The 16,366-nt window shown below is 36.4% G+C and overlaps 1 protein-coding gene and 1 pseudogene across 5 annotated transcripts in view; both read right to left on the reverse strand.

Annotated features, from left to right (window-relative positions):
* RAVER2 (ribonucleoprotein, PTB binding 2) overlaps nucleotides 1–16,366 on the reverse strand; it is an 86,279-nt gene that overhangs the window by 28,549 nt on the left and 41,364 nt on the right. For all 5 annotated transcript variants that reach the window (XR_001445773.3, XR_013401230.1, XM_015141708.3 and 2 more), the window contains exon 5: nucleotides 13,181–13,307. Coding sequence is in view for 3 of the 5 variants with exons in the window: in XM_015141708.3 (XP_014997194.2) it covers nucleotides 13,181–13,307 (127 nt within the window). In the remaining 2 variants the exon portion in view is untranslated. The remainder of the gene's footprint in view (nucleotides 1–13,180; nucleotides 13,308–16,366) is intronic.
* Nucleotides 1,508–2,129, reverse strand: LOC698059 (small ribosomal subunit protein eS26 pseudogene; annotated as a pseudogene).

Below are 16,366 nucleotides of genomic sequence, written 5' to 3' on the forward strand. Positions count from 1 at the left end.
AAAAATTTAAAAAAACCAAGCTTCGAAAAGGGTTAATGAATATTTCTTTAAACTATTAACAAATCCACTGAAAGTTCAATGACATAGTGACTTTGTCACTGGTCAAAAGTGACAGGCACCTTTCCCTGAGATTCAACCCTGGAATTTGTTTTAAAATTCAAAAGCCTTCTGCCATAATCGTAAAACTCCAAATCTAGGCTTAATCTTCTCTAGAATTTAGTGCAACAAAACATATCCACCTTTTAATAAGCACAATACTCATTTGAACCCATGTTATTTATTCAGTGGTTTTTTAGGTATTTCAGGCATTTTGGCAGAGGGTAGGAGTAGGGGACAAGATACAATCCTTGTCCTTGAAAAGCTTATATAAAATCCAATTGAGAAGACAATATATGTACACACAAATATTTACATAAAAAAATCAAAAGAAACTGCAAACTTGTACACAGACATAAAAAGAATAAATGGGAACAATACTCATAATCAAGTCTAAGAGTCTAAATACCAGAGTACGCTTCAAAAGGGATGTTTTTAGAACAGAACACTTACAAAAGGGAGGCAGGGATGTGTCACAGATGTTTGAACCAGAGTGCCTCCATCTTGAATAGAAGTCAGGTAAAGTAAGGCTGAGACCTGCTGAGCTGCATTCCCAGTAAGTTAGGCATTCTAAGTTACAAGATGAGACAGGAGGTCGGCACAAGATACAGGTTACAAAGCCCTTGCTAATAAAACAGGGTGCAATAAAGAAGCCGGCTAAAACCTACCAAAACCAAGATGGCGACAAGAGTGACCTCTGGCCGTCCTCATTGCTACACTCCCACCAGCAACATGACAGTTTACAAATGCCATGGCGGCGTGTGAAATTTACCCTATATGGTCTAAAAAGGGGAGGAATCCTCCGTTCTGAGAATTGCCCACCATTTTCCTGGAAAACTCATGAATAATCCATCTCTTGCTTAGCATATAATCAAGATGATCAAGAAATAACCATAAAAATGGGCAAACAGGGCCGGGCGCGGTGGCTCAAGCCTGTAATCCCAGCACTTTGGGAGGCCGAGACGGGCGGATCACGAGTTCAGGAGATCGAGACCATCCTGGCTAAGACGGTGAAACCCCGTCTCTACTAAAATACAAAAAAAATTAGCCGGGCGAGGTGGCGTGCGCCTGTACTCCCAGCTACTCGGGAGGCTGAGGCAGGAGAATGGTGTGAACCCGGGAGGCGGGGCTTGCAGTGAGCTGAGATCCGGCCATTGCACTCCAGCCTGGGCAACAGCTAGACTCCGTCTCAAAAAAAAAAAAAAAAAGAAAAAAATGGGCAACCAGTGGTCCATGCCTGTATGTCCAGGCTGCTATATGGAGCAGCCATTCTGTCTGTCTGTCTGTTTGTTTGTTTGTTTGTTTTTGATAGAGAGTCACACTCTATTTCCCAGGCTGGAGTGCAATGGCACGATCTCTGCTCACTGCAACCTCCGGCCTCCTGGGTTCAAGCAATTCTCCTGCCTCAGCCTCCCAAGTAGCTGGGATTACAGGCACTCACCACCATGCTCAGCTAACTTTTTTTTTTTTAAAGTACAATTTCCATTTTATTTTTCTCCAGAGAATAGTCTATCTCAGTCTTTAAGGACTCAGCTCCTTACATGGGCTTTGGTGGGGGATGTGAGCCAGCACCCGCAGGTCTAAATTGGGGTGGGGGTGTTCGGTCTTTGCGGGCTTCACGAGATCGATTCCTGACTACTTTGCTGTGAATTGCACAACTCACACAGGAATGTAGCTTCACTACAGCTTGGGAAGCACATAGGCATCGAAGATGCTCGCTTCAGAAATGTCCCTGACTGCTGCGGCCTCCACTATGTTTTGAATGACGAATTTCTTAATGGCCTTGTCCTTGGGCAAGCATCAGGCACAGTTAGTGCAGTGAATAGGCTGCACGTGGCCACAGCCCTTTTTGGCACGACCATTGTTCCTTCTTTTCTTTGTCATCTTGGAAGCACGGACCGAAGAGAGCTAATTTTTGTATTTTACCAGAGACGAGGTTTCACCATGTTGGCCAGGCTGGTTTTGAACTCCTGACCTTGAGATCCACCCACCTTGGCCTCCCAAAGGGCTGGGATTACAGGCGTGAGCCACTGCGCCCGGCCTGGAGAAGCCATTCTTTATTCCTTTTCTTTCTTAATAAACTTGCTCTCACTTTAAAAAAAAAAAAGCGGGGGAGGATGTTTTTAGAATAGATAGAGACACAAAAAGGACCATGAGATAGAAAATATATGAAGAAATTTAATCTAACTATTGTAAAATAACTGGAATAATCATAATATACAAAATTAGGCTGGGCACAGTGGCTCACACCTGTAATCTCAGCACTTTGGAAGGCCAAGGTGGGAGGATCATTTGAGGTCAGGAGTTCGAGACCAGCCTGGTCAACATGGTGAAACTCCGTCTCTATCAAAAATACAAAAATTAGCCAGGCATGGTGGCACATGCCTGTAATCCCAGCTACTTGGGAGGCAAAGGCAGGAGAACTGCTTGAGGCTGGGAGGCGGAGGTTGCAGTGAGCTGAGATCACGCCACTACACTCCAGCCTGGCTGACAGAGTGAGACTCCATTTCAAAATAATAATACATAAAATTATATATATATATAATATACAAACAGTGTACTAGTGATATACACTAGTAATATATATGTAGTAAAATAAAAAAAACACTGTACTATGACAGGTGAAATAAATAAATGAATGAAATAAATCCTCATTCTAACCAAATTTTTTAGTATCCATCTAAGTCTACATTGGGACTGCCTCAGAAGACAAGAATGATATAACTTCTTGGTTTTCAGGAGTAGAATGATACCAGTGAGACAGCCATAGGAAACTATTTAATTCAACAGTTTTCAATATTCTCTCTAGCAAAGGAGGAAGTGCCCAGAGTATGCAGGATTGGAGGGAATGTTTCATTCCAGCATAATTTCAGGAAAGTTATAATAATGTGAGGATACGTGGAAGAGGACTCATTTAGAATTCTATTATCTACTTCAATGAGAAAAAGGCATTTCTGAGTGGAAAACTGGTACACAGAAAATAACTCTTCTGCAAGTGATAGGGAATTAAGTGTGGAGAATTAGAGAAAATATTACTAGACTTAGACAAATAACTTCCGTATAGCCCCTTCAAATAAATTATGCTGGGAAAATAGAATATTCATATGCAAAAGAATGAAACTAGACCCTTACCTCTCACCATATATAAAAACCAACTCAAAATGTATTAAACACTTAAATGCAAGGCTAAAAATTGTACAACTACTGGAAGAAAACATGGGGGAGACACTTGAGGACATTGATCTGGGCAAAGATGTTACGGGTCACACTTTACAAGCACAGGCAACAAAATCAAAAATAGACAAATGGGATTTTATCAAACTAAACAGCTTCTACACAATGAGGTAAACAATCAATAAGGTGAACACGTATAACTTGTAGAATGGGAGAAAATATTTGCAAATTATTCATGTGACATAGGACTAATATCTAGAATATACACAGAACTCTAGCAATTCACAGCAAAAATAAAAATAAAAATAAAACCACCCCCATTAATCCAATTTAAAAATGGGCAAAGGATCTGAACAGATATTTCTCAGAAGCCATATAAATGACCAACAAGTATATGAAAAAATGTTCAACATCTGTATCATCAGTGAAATGTAAGTCAAAACCACAGTAAGATATCATCTCACCCCAATTAGAATGGCTAATTCTAACTATCAAAAAGACAAACAAATAATAAATGCTGGTGAGGATGCGGAAAAAAGGGAACTCTCTTACACTGCTGGAGGGAATGCCAATTAGTACAGCCATTATGGAAAACAGTATGATGGTTTCTCAAAAAAACAAATACAGAACTACCATATGGATCCAGCAATCCACTAACGAATATTTATCCAAAGAAAAGGAAATCATGGCCAGGTGCAGTGGCTCACACCTGTAATCCCAGCACTTTGGGAGGCTGAGGTGAGTTGATCACTGAAGGTCAGGAGTTCGAGACCAGCCTGGCCAACATGGCGAAACCCTGTCTCTATTAAAAAACACAAAAATAGCAGGGTGCAGTGGTGCACGCCCGTAATCCTAGCTACTTGAGAAGCTGAGGCATGAAAATCGCTTGAACCCAGGAGGCAGAGGTTGCAGTGAGCTGAGATCATGCCACTGCACTCCAGCCTGAGCAACAGGGTGGGACTCTATCTCAAAAAACAAACAACAACAAACCAAAGAAAAGGAAATCTGTATCTTGAAGAGAGATCTGCATCCTGATGTTTATTGCAGCACTATTCACAGTAGCCAAGATATGGACTAAGTGTCCATCAACAGATGAATGGATAAAGAAAATGTAGTACATATACACAATGGAATACTATTCAGCCATAAGAAAAAAGGAAAGCTGGTCATTTGCAGCAACCTGGAGGACATTATATTAAGTGAAACAAGTCAGGCACATAAAGATAAATACTGCATGTTCTCCCTCATATACAGGAGCTAAAAAAGTTGAGTTCATAGAAGTTGAAGGTACAATCATGGTTATTAGAGTCTGGGAACAGAAGGCAAAAGGGGATGATAGGAACAGGTTGGTTAATGAATACAAAATTACAGCTAGATAGGACAATTAAGTTTTCATGTTCTATAGTACTGTAGGGTGACTAAGTTAACAAACATTTATTGTATATTTTCAAATAGCTAAAAGAGAGGACTTTAAATGCTCCCAACACAAGGATATGATGAATGTTTTAGGTGGTTAATATGCTAATTACCTTCATTTGATTATTATAGATTATATACACATATTGGGCTATCAGTCTGTACCCCATAAATATGTATAATTATTACATGTCAATTAAAAATTTTTTAACGACAAAAACTTGAGTGGAGGAGTTAATTTTTTTTTAATTCTGTAGTTGAAGTACAAAAAGCAGAGCTTTTAAGACACATCCCTTCTTGTTAAATTAATGACCACCTGGGGAAATACATCTAAATTACAAAGCTCTAGATGTATTATCTATGAAAGATTAATAGAAGTCTCTTCCCTCAAAAAACTATTATGGAAACCACAAATAATAGATATCAAAACATTTTTAAAACTACATTACTTTAAAGTCACACATTATTGATGAAGTAGCTAGTAGTAACACTGCAAATCTCAGAAAAGGATTTTCCAAGATAATAGAAAACACAAACCCACTCGGCAACTTAAAATATATTTTATTAAACATATAAACATCTATGGATAGATATGTTAATATTAATTTTTAAAAGCTGGTGGCTATCTTAATATAAAAAAATCCAGAGCAAAGGATATTACCAGGGATAAAGATCACCATTTTGTAATGATAAATGGGCCAATTAATCAAAAGGATGCAACAATCTTAAATGTTTGTACACCAAATAACAAAGTTTCAAAATATATGAAGCAAAATTCACAGAACTGAAAGGAAAAGCAGACAAACCCAAAATTATGATTAAAAATTTCAACAACTTCTTTTTCAGATCATCATTGCATTTTACTATAAAACACTGAAATATATTTTTCTTCACAGCTTTTACTGAACACAGTATCTTCCAGTTTATAACAACAACAGAAACAACAATCAGAATAAAAACAGTCTGAAAATGTCCATAGCATCTTGCCTACCTGCTCTTACCCTTTGCTTATGGCTAGGACTCCCATTATGCCCCATCCTCTCCTCAGTATAATTGATAGAATAAGTTGACAAAAGATCAGTAAGGATATAGGAGACATCAACACTATCAACCATGTTGATCTAACTGACACGTATAGAACACTCCACATCCAGTAAGAGCAGAATACACATTCTTCTCAAGTGTCCATGGAATATTTGCCAATACAGCCTGTATTCTGAACCATGAAACAAGTCTAAATTCTAATTTATAAATTTAAGTTGTACAAAGTATCTTCTCTGAATACAAGTGAATTAAATTAGGTATCAATAACCAAAAAAAACTAGAAAATCTCCAAATTTTGGAACTTAAGTGACACAAGTAACCAATGGACCAAATAAATCAAAATGGAAACCAAAAAGTATTTTGAAATGAATGAAAATAATATAACATTCAAAATTTATGAGATACAGTGTTTAGAAGGGAATGTGTAATACTAAACACATTAAAAGAAAGGTCTCAAGTGAATAATCTAGTTTTACTTTAAAAAACCAGAAAAGGAAGAACAAAATATGTCCAAAGTAAGCTGAGAGAAATAAAGTGGAAATCAATGAAATAAAAAACAGACAACAACCAGACAAAGTCAATGAAAACAAAAGCCAGCTCCCTGGAACAATCAGTAATACTGATAAACCTTTTGCCAGACTTATCAGGAAGAAAGAGAGAAGACAAAAATATCAGGAATGTGAAAGAGCCATCACTATAGATCCTGCAGAGATTAAAGAACAATAAGGGAATACTATGAACAATGTTATGCCAATAAATTTGATAACTTACACAAAATAGATAATTTCCTTGAAAGATACAAACTAGTAAAGCTCACTTAAGAACAACAATATCCTGAAATAGCTCTTATATGTTAAAGAAATTAAATGTGTAAAAATCTTCCTTAAAAAATTCAACACAGCTGATTTCACTAGCGAATTCTACCAAACATATGAGCAAGAAATAATAGCACTGAACACAAACTCTTCTGATGACTGAAGAGAGGGAATATTTTCCAAATTGTTCCATGAAGGCAGCATAACAAAACCAGAAAATACATTACAAAGGAAGAAAACTACAGACCAATATACCTCATAAACATAGGTGCAAAAATTTCAAACTAAGTGTTATTAAATCAAATTCAACAATATATAAAAAAGATTATAATATGCTATAACTAAGTGAGGTTTATCCTAAGAATAAAAGGTTGATATAACATTCAAAAATCATCAATGTAATGTATCATGTTAACAGACAGGAAAAGTATATGATCATCTCGATATATGGAGAAAGCATTCAACAAATTCCAGCAATCATCACGCTAAAACTCGGCAATTAGAAATAGATGGCAAATTCCCCAGCTTAATAAAAGAAATCTGTGAAAAAAACTCTAGCTAAGATAATACTTAATAATCAAAGAATGAATGCCTTCTCCATGAGATCAGAAATGAGGCAAGGATGTCTGCTCTCACCAGTTCTATGCACAATTACAGTGGAATTTCTATCTAATGCAAAAAAGCAAGGAAAAAAATAGAAGCCATATATGTTGGAAAGAAAGAAGTAAAATTGTGTTTATTTGTAGATAACATAATCACCTACATAGAAAATTCCAACAAAAACCTACTAGAAATAATAAGTGAGTTTAGCGAGACTGTAGGATGTAAGATAAATATGTATTTAATCAGTTATACTTCTATATGCTAACAACTAGCAATAGGACATTGAAATTAAGACAGCAGTACCATTTAAAATAACATCAAAAAATATGAAATACTGTGAATAAATCTGACCAAAGATGTATAAGATTCGTATTCTGAAAACAATAAAACATTGTTGGGAGAAATAAAATATTGCCTCAAAATAATTGAAAAGATATACCATACTTATCGATCAGAAGCCTCAGAATTGTTGTGAATTCTGCCTAAATTAGCATACAAATCAACACAATCTTAATCAAAATCCCAGCTGACATTTTTCATAGAAATTGGCACTCTGATTCTAAAATTTATAAGCCAATGCAAAGAACCTGGAATAGCCAAAACAACTTTGAAAAAGAAGAATAAAGTTGAAGCTTATACTAACTGATTTCAGGATTTATTACACATGTATTTTGGTATACAGACAGTATTGATATAAAGACAGTACTTTATAAAGACAGACATTTAGATCAATGAACAGAGTTTAGTTACAGACTCATGCATATATGGTAAACTGATTTTTGGCAAATGTCAAAATATTCAATGAAACATAAGCTTTTTAAACAAATGATACTGGAATAACTGTATAACTATACATAAACAAAAAACATCTGGACTCTTACCTCATACTATAAACTAAAATTCACTCAAAATAGATCATAGACCTAAATATAGGGATAAAATTATAAAACTTTCTCCAAGAAAACATACAAGAAAATCTTAAAAACCTGAAATTGGCAAAGATTTCTCAAATATGACACAGGAAGTACAAATTATAAAAGAAAAAATAATAAATTGGATTTTGTCAAAATAAAACATTTTGCTCTTCAAAAGACAATGTTAAAAAATATTTGCAAACCATATATCCAACAGACTACTTGTATGTAATATTAAAAAGCACTCTTACAACTTGATAAGAAGACAAACAACTCAGTTTTAACACGTACAAAATATTTGAAAAGACATATCATCAAAGATACAAAGATGACAAATAAGCACAATAAAAGATGCTCAAAATCATTAGTCAAAAGAAATATTCAAATTAAAACCACAGTAAGAGAGCACTATACATCCACTAGAAAGGCTAAAATTTAAAAGACCAACAGATCAAGTAGTGGCGGGGATACTGAGCAAACTGGAGCCCTAGAAACTGATGGTGAATATGTCAAATGGCTCAACCACATTGGAAAACAGCTAGGCAGTTTCTCACCACTTAAACATATATCTATCATATGACTCAGCCATTCCACAGATAGTTATTTATCAAAGAGAATAAAAGCATAAGAAATAAAAGCATAAAGACTAGTACACAAGTGTCCATAGAGATTTCATTTGTAATGGCCTTGAACTGGAAATAATCCAGATGTCCATCAACAAATCAATGAATAAGCAAATTATAGAATGAAATACTACTCGGGAATAAAAAGAAAAACTACTACTAATCCATGTAACAACATGAACGAATCTCAAAACAGTAAGCTAAGTGAATGAAGCCAAACAGTACAGACTGTGTGATTCCTTTTATACCAGTTTCTACAAAATACAAACTGTAGTGACAGAAAGCAGATCAGTGGTTTCCTGGGGACAGGGTAGTGGATGGATTACAAATGCACAAAAGGAAGCTTTGGAGGGTAATTTATATGTCTATTATTTGATTGTGGTAAAGATTTCATGAATATATACATAACATCAAAATATATCAATTCGTACACTTCAAATACCTATAGTTTAATGTACATCAACTATACCTAAATTAAAGCTGTTTAAAAATACAGTTTATACTATCAAGTGATTACATAATAAATTAGGAACGTACACACATAAATAAAAAAGTCCAGAATAATTATATTTATTGTATTTTTGAAGGCAGTTAAAAGGTCTAGATTGAAGAGAAAAGATCAGCTTAGTCAGAGTAACATAATCAAAATTGGATCTGGGAGGGAAATTAATCTAATAGCAGTTGGAGCTTCCATTTTAGTGGTAGAAATAGACAATAAACAAGTACATGTATAGTATATGTCAGTTGTTTTTAAAATTATACAATGATAAAGAAGCAGGGCAAGGGTATAAGAATTATAATTCTTTTTTTTTTTTTTTTGAGATGGAGTCTCGCTCTGTTGCCCAGGCCAGAGTGCAGTGGCACAATCTTGGCTCACTGCAACCTCCACCTCCAGGGTTCAAGTCATTCTCCTGCCTCAGCCTCCCAAGTAGCTGAGACTACAAGTGCATGCCACCATGCCCAGCTAATTTTTGTACTTTTAGTAGAGATGGGGTTTCGCCACGTTGGCCAGGCTGATCTTGAACTCCTGACCTCAGGTGATCTGCCCACCTCAGTGTCCCAAAGTGCTGGGATTATAGGCGTGAACTACAGCGCCCAGCCAAGAATTACAATTCTTTATCATTAATTTAGTTGGCTCAGAGAAGGCCTCTGTGAGGAGTTCAGGATATAGCAAGGTTACAGGTAAGATACAGTAAAGGACATAGTAAAAGAAAAATAAATGGAATTTATTAACAAGACACTTTTTCTCAACATCAAGAAACTTTCCATACATTTTCCAGCTATGTATGTGCTCAAGTGAGGCAATGATTTAATCCTCTTCCCTTTCCACCCCACACAAGAAAAAGCTATGCTTGATGAAATAACTTCTGCATCAGTGTAATATTCAAACATCTTACTTAAAATCGAGAGAGCGCTAAGCATAAAGAAGCCTACTGCCATATGGCCATACATTAATCTGAGTAGAACAGCAGAGTGGAGAATATTTAGTCTTAGATGAAAAGAAGAGACAAAAATAATACTTGAGAGGAATTAGTAAAGATAACCCAGAGTCCAAAGAGGCAGATGATACTTTCTAAAAGACCTAAGAATGTGGTATGCTTTAGACACTAATACATAATCTTGGACTGCATTAAGGGAAATATAATGATAATAGGAAGGAAATCCCACTGCATTCTGTGCTAATCAAAACCAATCTACAGAGTATGTTTGTGTCTGTGTACATCATATTTTGGTACAACCCGGAAGACCTAGACTACATCTACAAGAGAACAACTTGTGGGGGATTTAAAGCACATGTCCTGTGACATGTTATGGAAAGTCAAATACAGAACTGTAATCTGCAAAGAGATATAAGATGCATAAAAAGAGAGTTGCAGAAAAAAATACCACCTCTATTTATGTTTACTTTCATCTTAAAAAAGGAAAACATTAGATTTGATCATTTCTAAATATATGGATTGACAATGGTTCATCTGTTTAATTGACATCTTTTACATTTATGGTATATATTGGGGCTCTGCTCGAAATTTATTTTACTGATAAAGTTGCATTGTAAAAAAAAGAACTGGTCTGGAGAAAAGAAGACAGGGAAAATAAAAAATGACTGAGGTTTCACGGTAGTTGTCTTCAAATATTAGGAGGCTTTTATTATGCAAGAAGGAATACATTTATCCTGTATTTCTTCAGAGGCAGAACCAGAATAAGTGGCTAAAAATTGCTTATATTAGTAATATAAAAACTTTCCAGTAAATGAAACTGTCAAACCAGGGAATAGGCTGCCTTGGGAAGTAATAAGCTTCTAATCCTTCATGTTGTCAAGACAAAAAAGAGTATCTCTATACCATTAAAATTGTAAAAGAGATATCTAATTGCATAATAGCCTGAGCCAGAAAACTACCAAAGCTGCTTCTTACACACAAATAATTATATGAAGTACTTAATATGAATACTGTTGTATAATAAAGAATTTGACTGGCCTTTGTCCCTGGTTCCTGAGAGGGAGACTCTAAATCCTTGGATTTTCCTGAGTTACAGGAGTGTCTTTGATATGCTACTGAGGTAACTCATTATGGACCCATAGATAGCTTCCAGATGAGGGCCAGCTGTGCCAAAAGACCAACTCTATAAGGAGAGGTGGAGCTTTGCACCATGGGATATCAGCCTGACCTTCTAACTTCCAGGGAATGGAAGCAAAGTAGAGACTGAGTTCTATCATGGGGCCCATCAATCACACCGACATAGTGAAACTCCAATAAAAACTCTGGACATCGAGGTTCAGTAGAGATCCCCAGATGGAAAACATATTGATGTGTTGGGAGGGTGACATGGCCTGATTTGATGGGTAGAGGACACAGAAGCTCTGCATTCAAGACCCTCCAAGACTTTTCCCTAAGTGTATCTTCCCTTGCCTCTGTCCTTATGTACTCATAAGCATAGTGCTTTCGTAAGTTCTGTGAGCCATTCTATTGAACTATTGAACCTGAGGGCATTGTGGGAACTCGCAAATTTGTAGTTAGCTGGTCAGAAGTGCACATGGCCTGGAAAATCCCCTGAACTTGCGTCAAGGTCTAAAGTGGGGGTAGCCATATGGAAGATTGAGCTCTTAACTTGTGGGGTCTGTGCTAACTCCAGGTAGTTACTGCCAGAATTGAAATGCAGCAGGTGAGCTGGTGTGAGACCAGTTGGGATGGAAATATAATAAATGAATTTAATATATTTGCTCTACACATATTTGCTCTGAACTTAAATGTTGAATACAGTAGATCCCCCTTATCAGCGAGCGATATGTTCCAAGACCCCCAGTGGATGCCTGAAACCATAAATAGTACCAAACCTTATATATGCTATGTTCAAATTTCTTTTTCCTTCTTCACAATTTCGTGGATAGAAAATTCATTCTTACTGCAGATCTTAGCAATTTCAGCACACATTTTGTTTTCCCTTATTAAGTTGGAAACGTTTTAACCTTTTCACTGAAAGGATGTACTTTGCAGCTTCTCTTTGTCATATCCAAACTGCCAGCATCACTACTCTTGTGCTTTGGGGCCATTATTAAAGAAAATAAGGGTTACTTGAACATAAGCACTACAATACCATGACAGGTGATGTGATAACTAACCAAGATGGCTACTAAGTGATTAATGGGTGGGTAACATATACAGAGTAGGTACACTGGACAGAGGGATAATTCATAGCCAAGGCAGGAGGAGCAGAACAGCAAAACATTTCATCACACTACTCAGGGCAGCATGCAATTTAAAACTTATAAGTAGTTTATTTTTGGAATGTTCCACTTAATATTTTCAGACTGCAGGTAACTAAACTGTGGAACACAAGAACACAGATAAGGGGAGACCAATGTATAGGCATTCATTTCCTCATAATGCTAAAACAGACACTTTTGTACATAAAAAGTTGTGCATTTCAAAATACACAGAAGGTAAGCTCTTACTACAGAAAGAATACTAAATAGGTAGATATTTAATGTATACTGATATTATAAAGATTTGCATAATACTTAGAAAATAATAATGTTTTCATCATTTGCTACAAAATGAAACAATTTTACAACAAAAAGGGGAAGAACAAAGAGGAAACAAAAATTTGGCACTTTTCAACAAAATAATTCTGCTAAAAATATTAGATAGAAAAGTATTAATTCTTTGTGGATACAGGTTATAACAATGTAGTGTGTTAACTATTACCTTGGTCTACAAATTCATGTCTACTAAGAGCTAAACAGAAGGTTTGATATTTAGCATTTATTAATAGTAAAAAAAACCCACATAAGCAGATTGTATATATCAAAAATAGTCAAAATATATCACCTCAGATTATTGATTAAAATTCATTAGCAGGTCCTAGAAAAATTTTTAAATTTTTATACTAATTTAAATATATTTTTCACAAATAAATGTATTTTTTCATATTTCACATGTGAAAAAATTAACTTCATGCTAACATTCTTTAATCAGTATACATACATGGTCCATACCTGGTTTAACAGCTCGTCCACATAACTGGGGCTGTAGAAGAACTTGCAACATGGCAGGGTTGTTTAAACTTTTCATAATTTGTACTGGATTTGGCTCTGGAAGTAAGCCCTTTTGATTACTGTGCATCTGCAATGAATATAGAAATAAGAAACATTAGAACAAGCATAAGTACAAAAGACATAATTTCAAAGGCTTTCTTCTAGAAATTCTCATTCATCTGACAAGATCTATTTTATGATAAACATAATTTGATTTATATTATATATCTATTTTATACTCTCTACCACAGTTCTCAATTACACATACAGCAAAAAATCCTCATAGAACGTCTCAAGTAAATACCAACTGGCTTTAAGAGGACTGACAATTTAGTACAATGAGTCTCATCATATCATACAAATAGAAGGATGACAAGGGAATCTTAAGTTATTAATAACTTGTTAACACAATATGAATACTTTGATACTACAGAAGAGCCTTCTTATAATGTTGATTTAAAGTTTAATTGGCCAGGCAAAGTGGCTCACACCTGTAATCGTGGCACTTTGGGACGCTGAGGCGGGAGGATCACTTGAGCCCAAGAGATCAAGATCAGCCTGGGTGACACAGTGAAACCCTGTTTCTATATTTTACAAATAAAAACTTCAAATAAAAATAAAATGAAGTTTAATAATGTGGGTTGCCTTATAATTCAAAATCTTATTATTATTTTATTTTATTTTTTGAGACGAGTCTCACTCTGTTGCCCAGGCTGGAGTGCAGTGGCGCCATCTCGGCTCACTGCAAGCTCCACCTCCCGAGTTCACACCATTCTCCTGCCTCAGCCTCCCAAGTAGCTGGGACTACAGGCGCCCGCCGCCACGCCCAGCCAATTTTTTGTATTTTTAGTAGAGATGGGGTTTCACTGTGTTAGCCAGGATGGTCTTGATCTCCTGACCTCGTGATCCAACCGCCTCAGCCTCCCAAAGTACTGGGATTACAGGCATTAGCCACCGCGCCTGGCCCAAAATCTTCTCTTTTATAAAGGTCTTTACTTGATTAATTTAGTATGAGATTAAAATGAGCTGGCCTTACATACATGCAATCGAGTAGTTTCCTAAAAATATGAAATAATTTTCAGTTTTAAAAACCAGCTTGATGGACGGGGATATTAATATATATAATTACATAAAAGATAAAAACTTTTAGCTATGAGAAAATGGAGAACTGACAAGGACAACTGGAAACTTTTGCCAACCCAGATACTGCGAAATTGAGAGGGAGAAGGTGATGCATCCAAGAAACTGACATAAAGCCTGTGAGAAACCCCTAGGGAGATAGAAGATGTGAAGGTAAACATCAGCAGAGAGCATGAGAGTGCATGGGTCCACACACAGGATAATTCAGGGAAGGGCTTTTGAGTTGTGTTTGCCTTCAGAGAGCGTGGCTTTCTTGGCCAGGACAGCAAGGTGGGAAAACAGCAGCATCACCCCAGTGACAGCCATAGGACCAACGAACAGCAGGATGGCACGCAAGTGCAGAGACAATGGGGACAAGATAACACTAGGCGGGCAGACCAGCTGGTCACTGAAAACCTTCCCACCTCCCCGACCTTCTCAGGTCCTCCCACACCCACTCTGCAGGATAGAAGAGTTATAGCGGAGGAAGGAAGAACTTGGAAAAGAGCAGGGGTGGAAATGGAAATGAAGAGAGGCTCTCTAAGGTGCAGGGCTGCCTGGCTGGGGTAGGAAAAGTGCTGGGCTCAAGCCTAGATGGTGAAGGCAGAACTTCTCTGCCCTGAGGTCCTTGCCTGCCTTCCCTAAACCCTAGCTGAGACCAGGCTTTAGCTTCCCTCTGTCCATCCCCCTCCCCACAACCTCTAAACAGTGACATACAGAAAGGTGATAGCCCCCACAGGAAATTTATATTCATACATTCAAAAGAAAAATAGCTCGACATTTGGAGAATGCAGTCACTAAAAAATAAAAGCAACAAACTGAACCACCTATAAGACAGAAAGCAGAATCATGAATGGGAAATAATAAGAATGTCAAATAAATGTAATAGACATTACAAAAATAAAATGGATTTTTACTCATAACATGAAGGAAGGACAAGCAGTTATAAAGAATAACCACTGAGAAATGCTAGATTATGAAAAACATAAGTATTGAGAAAAAATAATAGCAGCCCTCACTTACTATAGACTTGGCATTGTTCTAAACACTTTACATGAATTAGATCATTTAATCCTCAAAAAGCCAATTCTATAAAGTTGGTATTATCTCCATTCTATAGATAAAGAAACTGAAGGAATTCATGAAGCATTATTATTACCCTGTGCTTTAACAGATAGGTTAAATAGTAGAATACATGTGACTAAAAAACAAAATAGTAATTTTTTTTTTTGAGATCTCAGAGTCTCGCTGTGTTGCCCAGTCTGGAGTGAAATGGCATGATCTCGGCTCACTGCAACCTCTGCCTCCCGGGTTCAAGCAATTCTCCTGCCTTAGCCTCCCAAGTAGTTGGGATTACAGGTGCCTGCCACCACGCCTGGCTTTTTTTTTTTTTTTAGTAGAGACCAAGTTTCGCCATGTTGGCCAGGCTGGTCTCGAACTCCTGACCTCAGGTGATCCACCTGCCTTGGCCTCCCAAAGTGCTGGGATTACAGACATGAGCTACCGCACCTGGCCCAAAACAGTGATCTTAAAGATCCAGTTAAAGAAACTGAAAATTCCAACAAACAAGAAAAAGCAAGGTGACAAAGAAAATGGAGGTAGAAGCATCAACACCTGTGATATTAGAAGTCCCTGAAGGAGAAGAAAATAAGATCTTTGAAGAAATAATGGCTGAGAAATTTCCCATTATTAAAGAACAACTGAAGAGCATAGAATGAAAGGGTTCACAGTCTCCCAAACATGATTTCTAAAGAAAAAACACACTTAGTCACATTTCTTTGTGTGACATTTAAGAACATCACAGCCAATAACAACAACAGAAAACCTTCTAAAAGCTTCCATTTAAAAAGAACATATCTCTAAAGGAACAAGGAACAAACCAATATAATCTTCTTTCTCAAAGCATCAACATTAGATTCAAGAAGATAATGAATTAATATTTTCAAAGTATTGTAAGAAAAGAACTCTGAGCCTAGATTTTTAAATTCATCTAAGTTATTTAATATCACAAATAAATAAAAATATTCT

This window comes from Macaca mulatta, chromosome 1 (genome assembly GCF_049350105.2).
Source record: "Macaca mulatta isolate MMU2019108-1 chromosome 1, T2T-MMU8v2.0, whole genome shotgun sequence".
NCBI lineage: Eukaryota > Metazoa > Chordata > Mammalia > Primates > Cercopithecidae > Macaca > Macaca mulatta.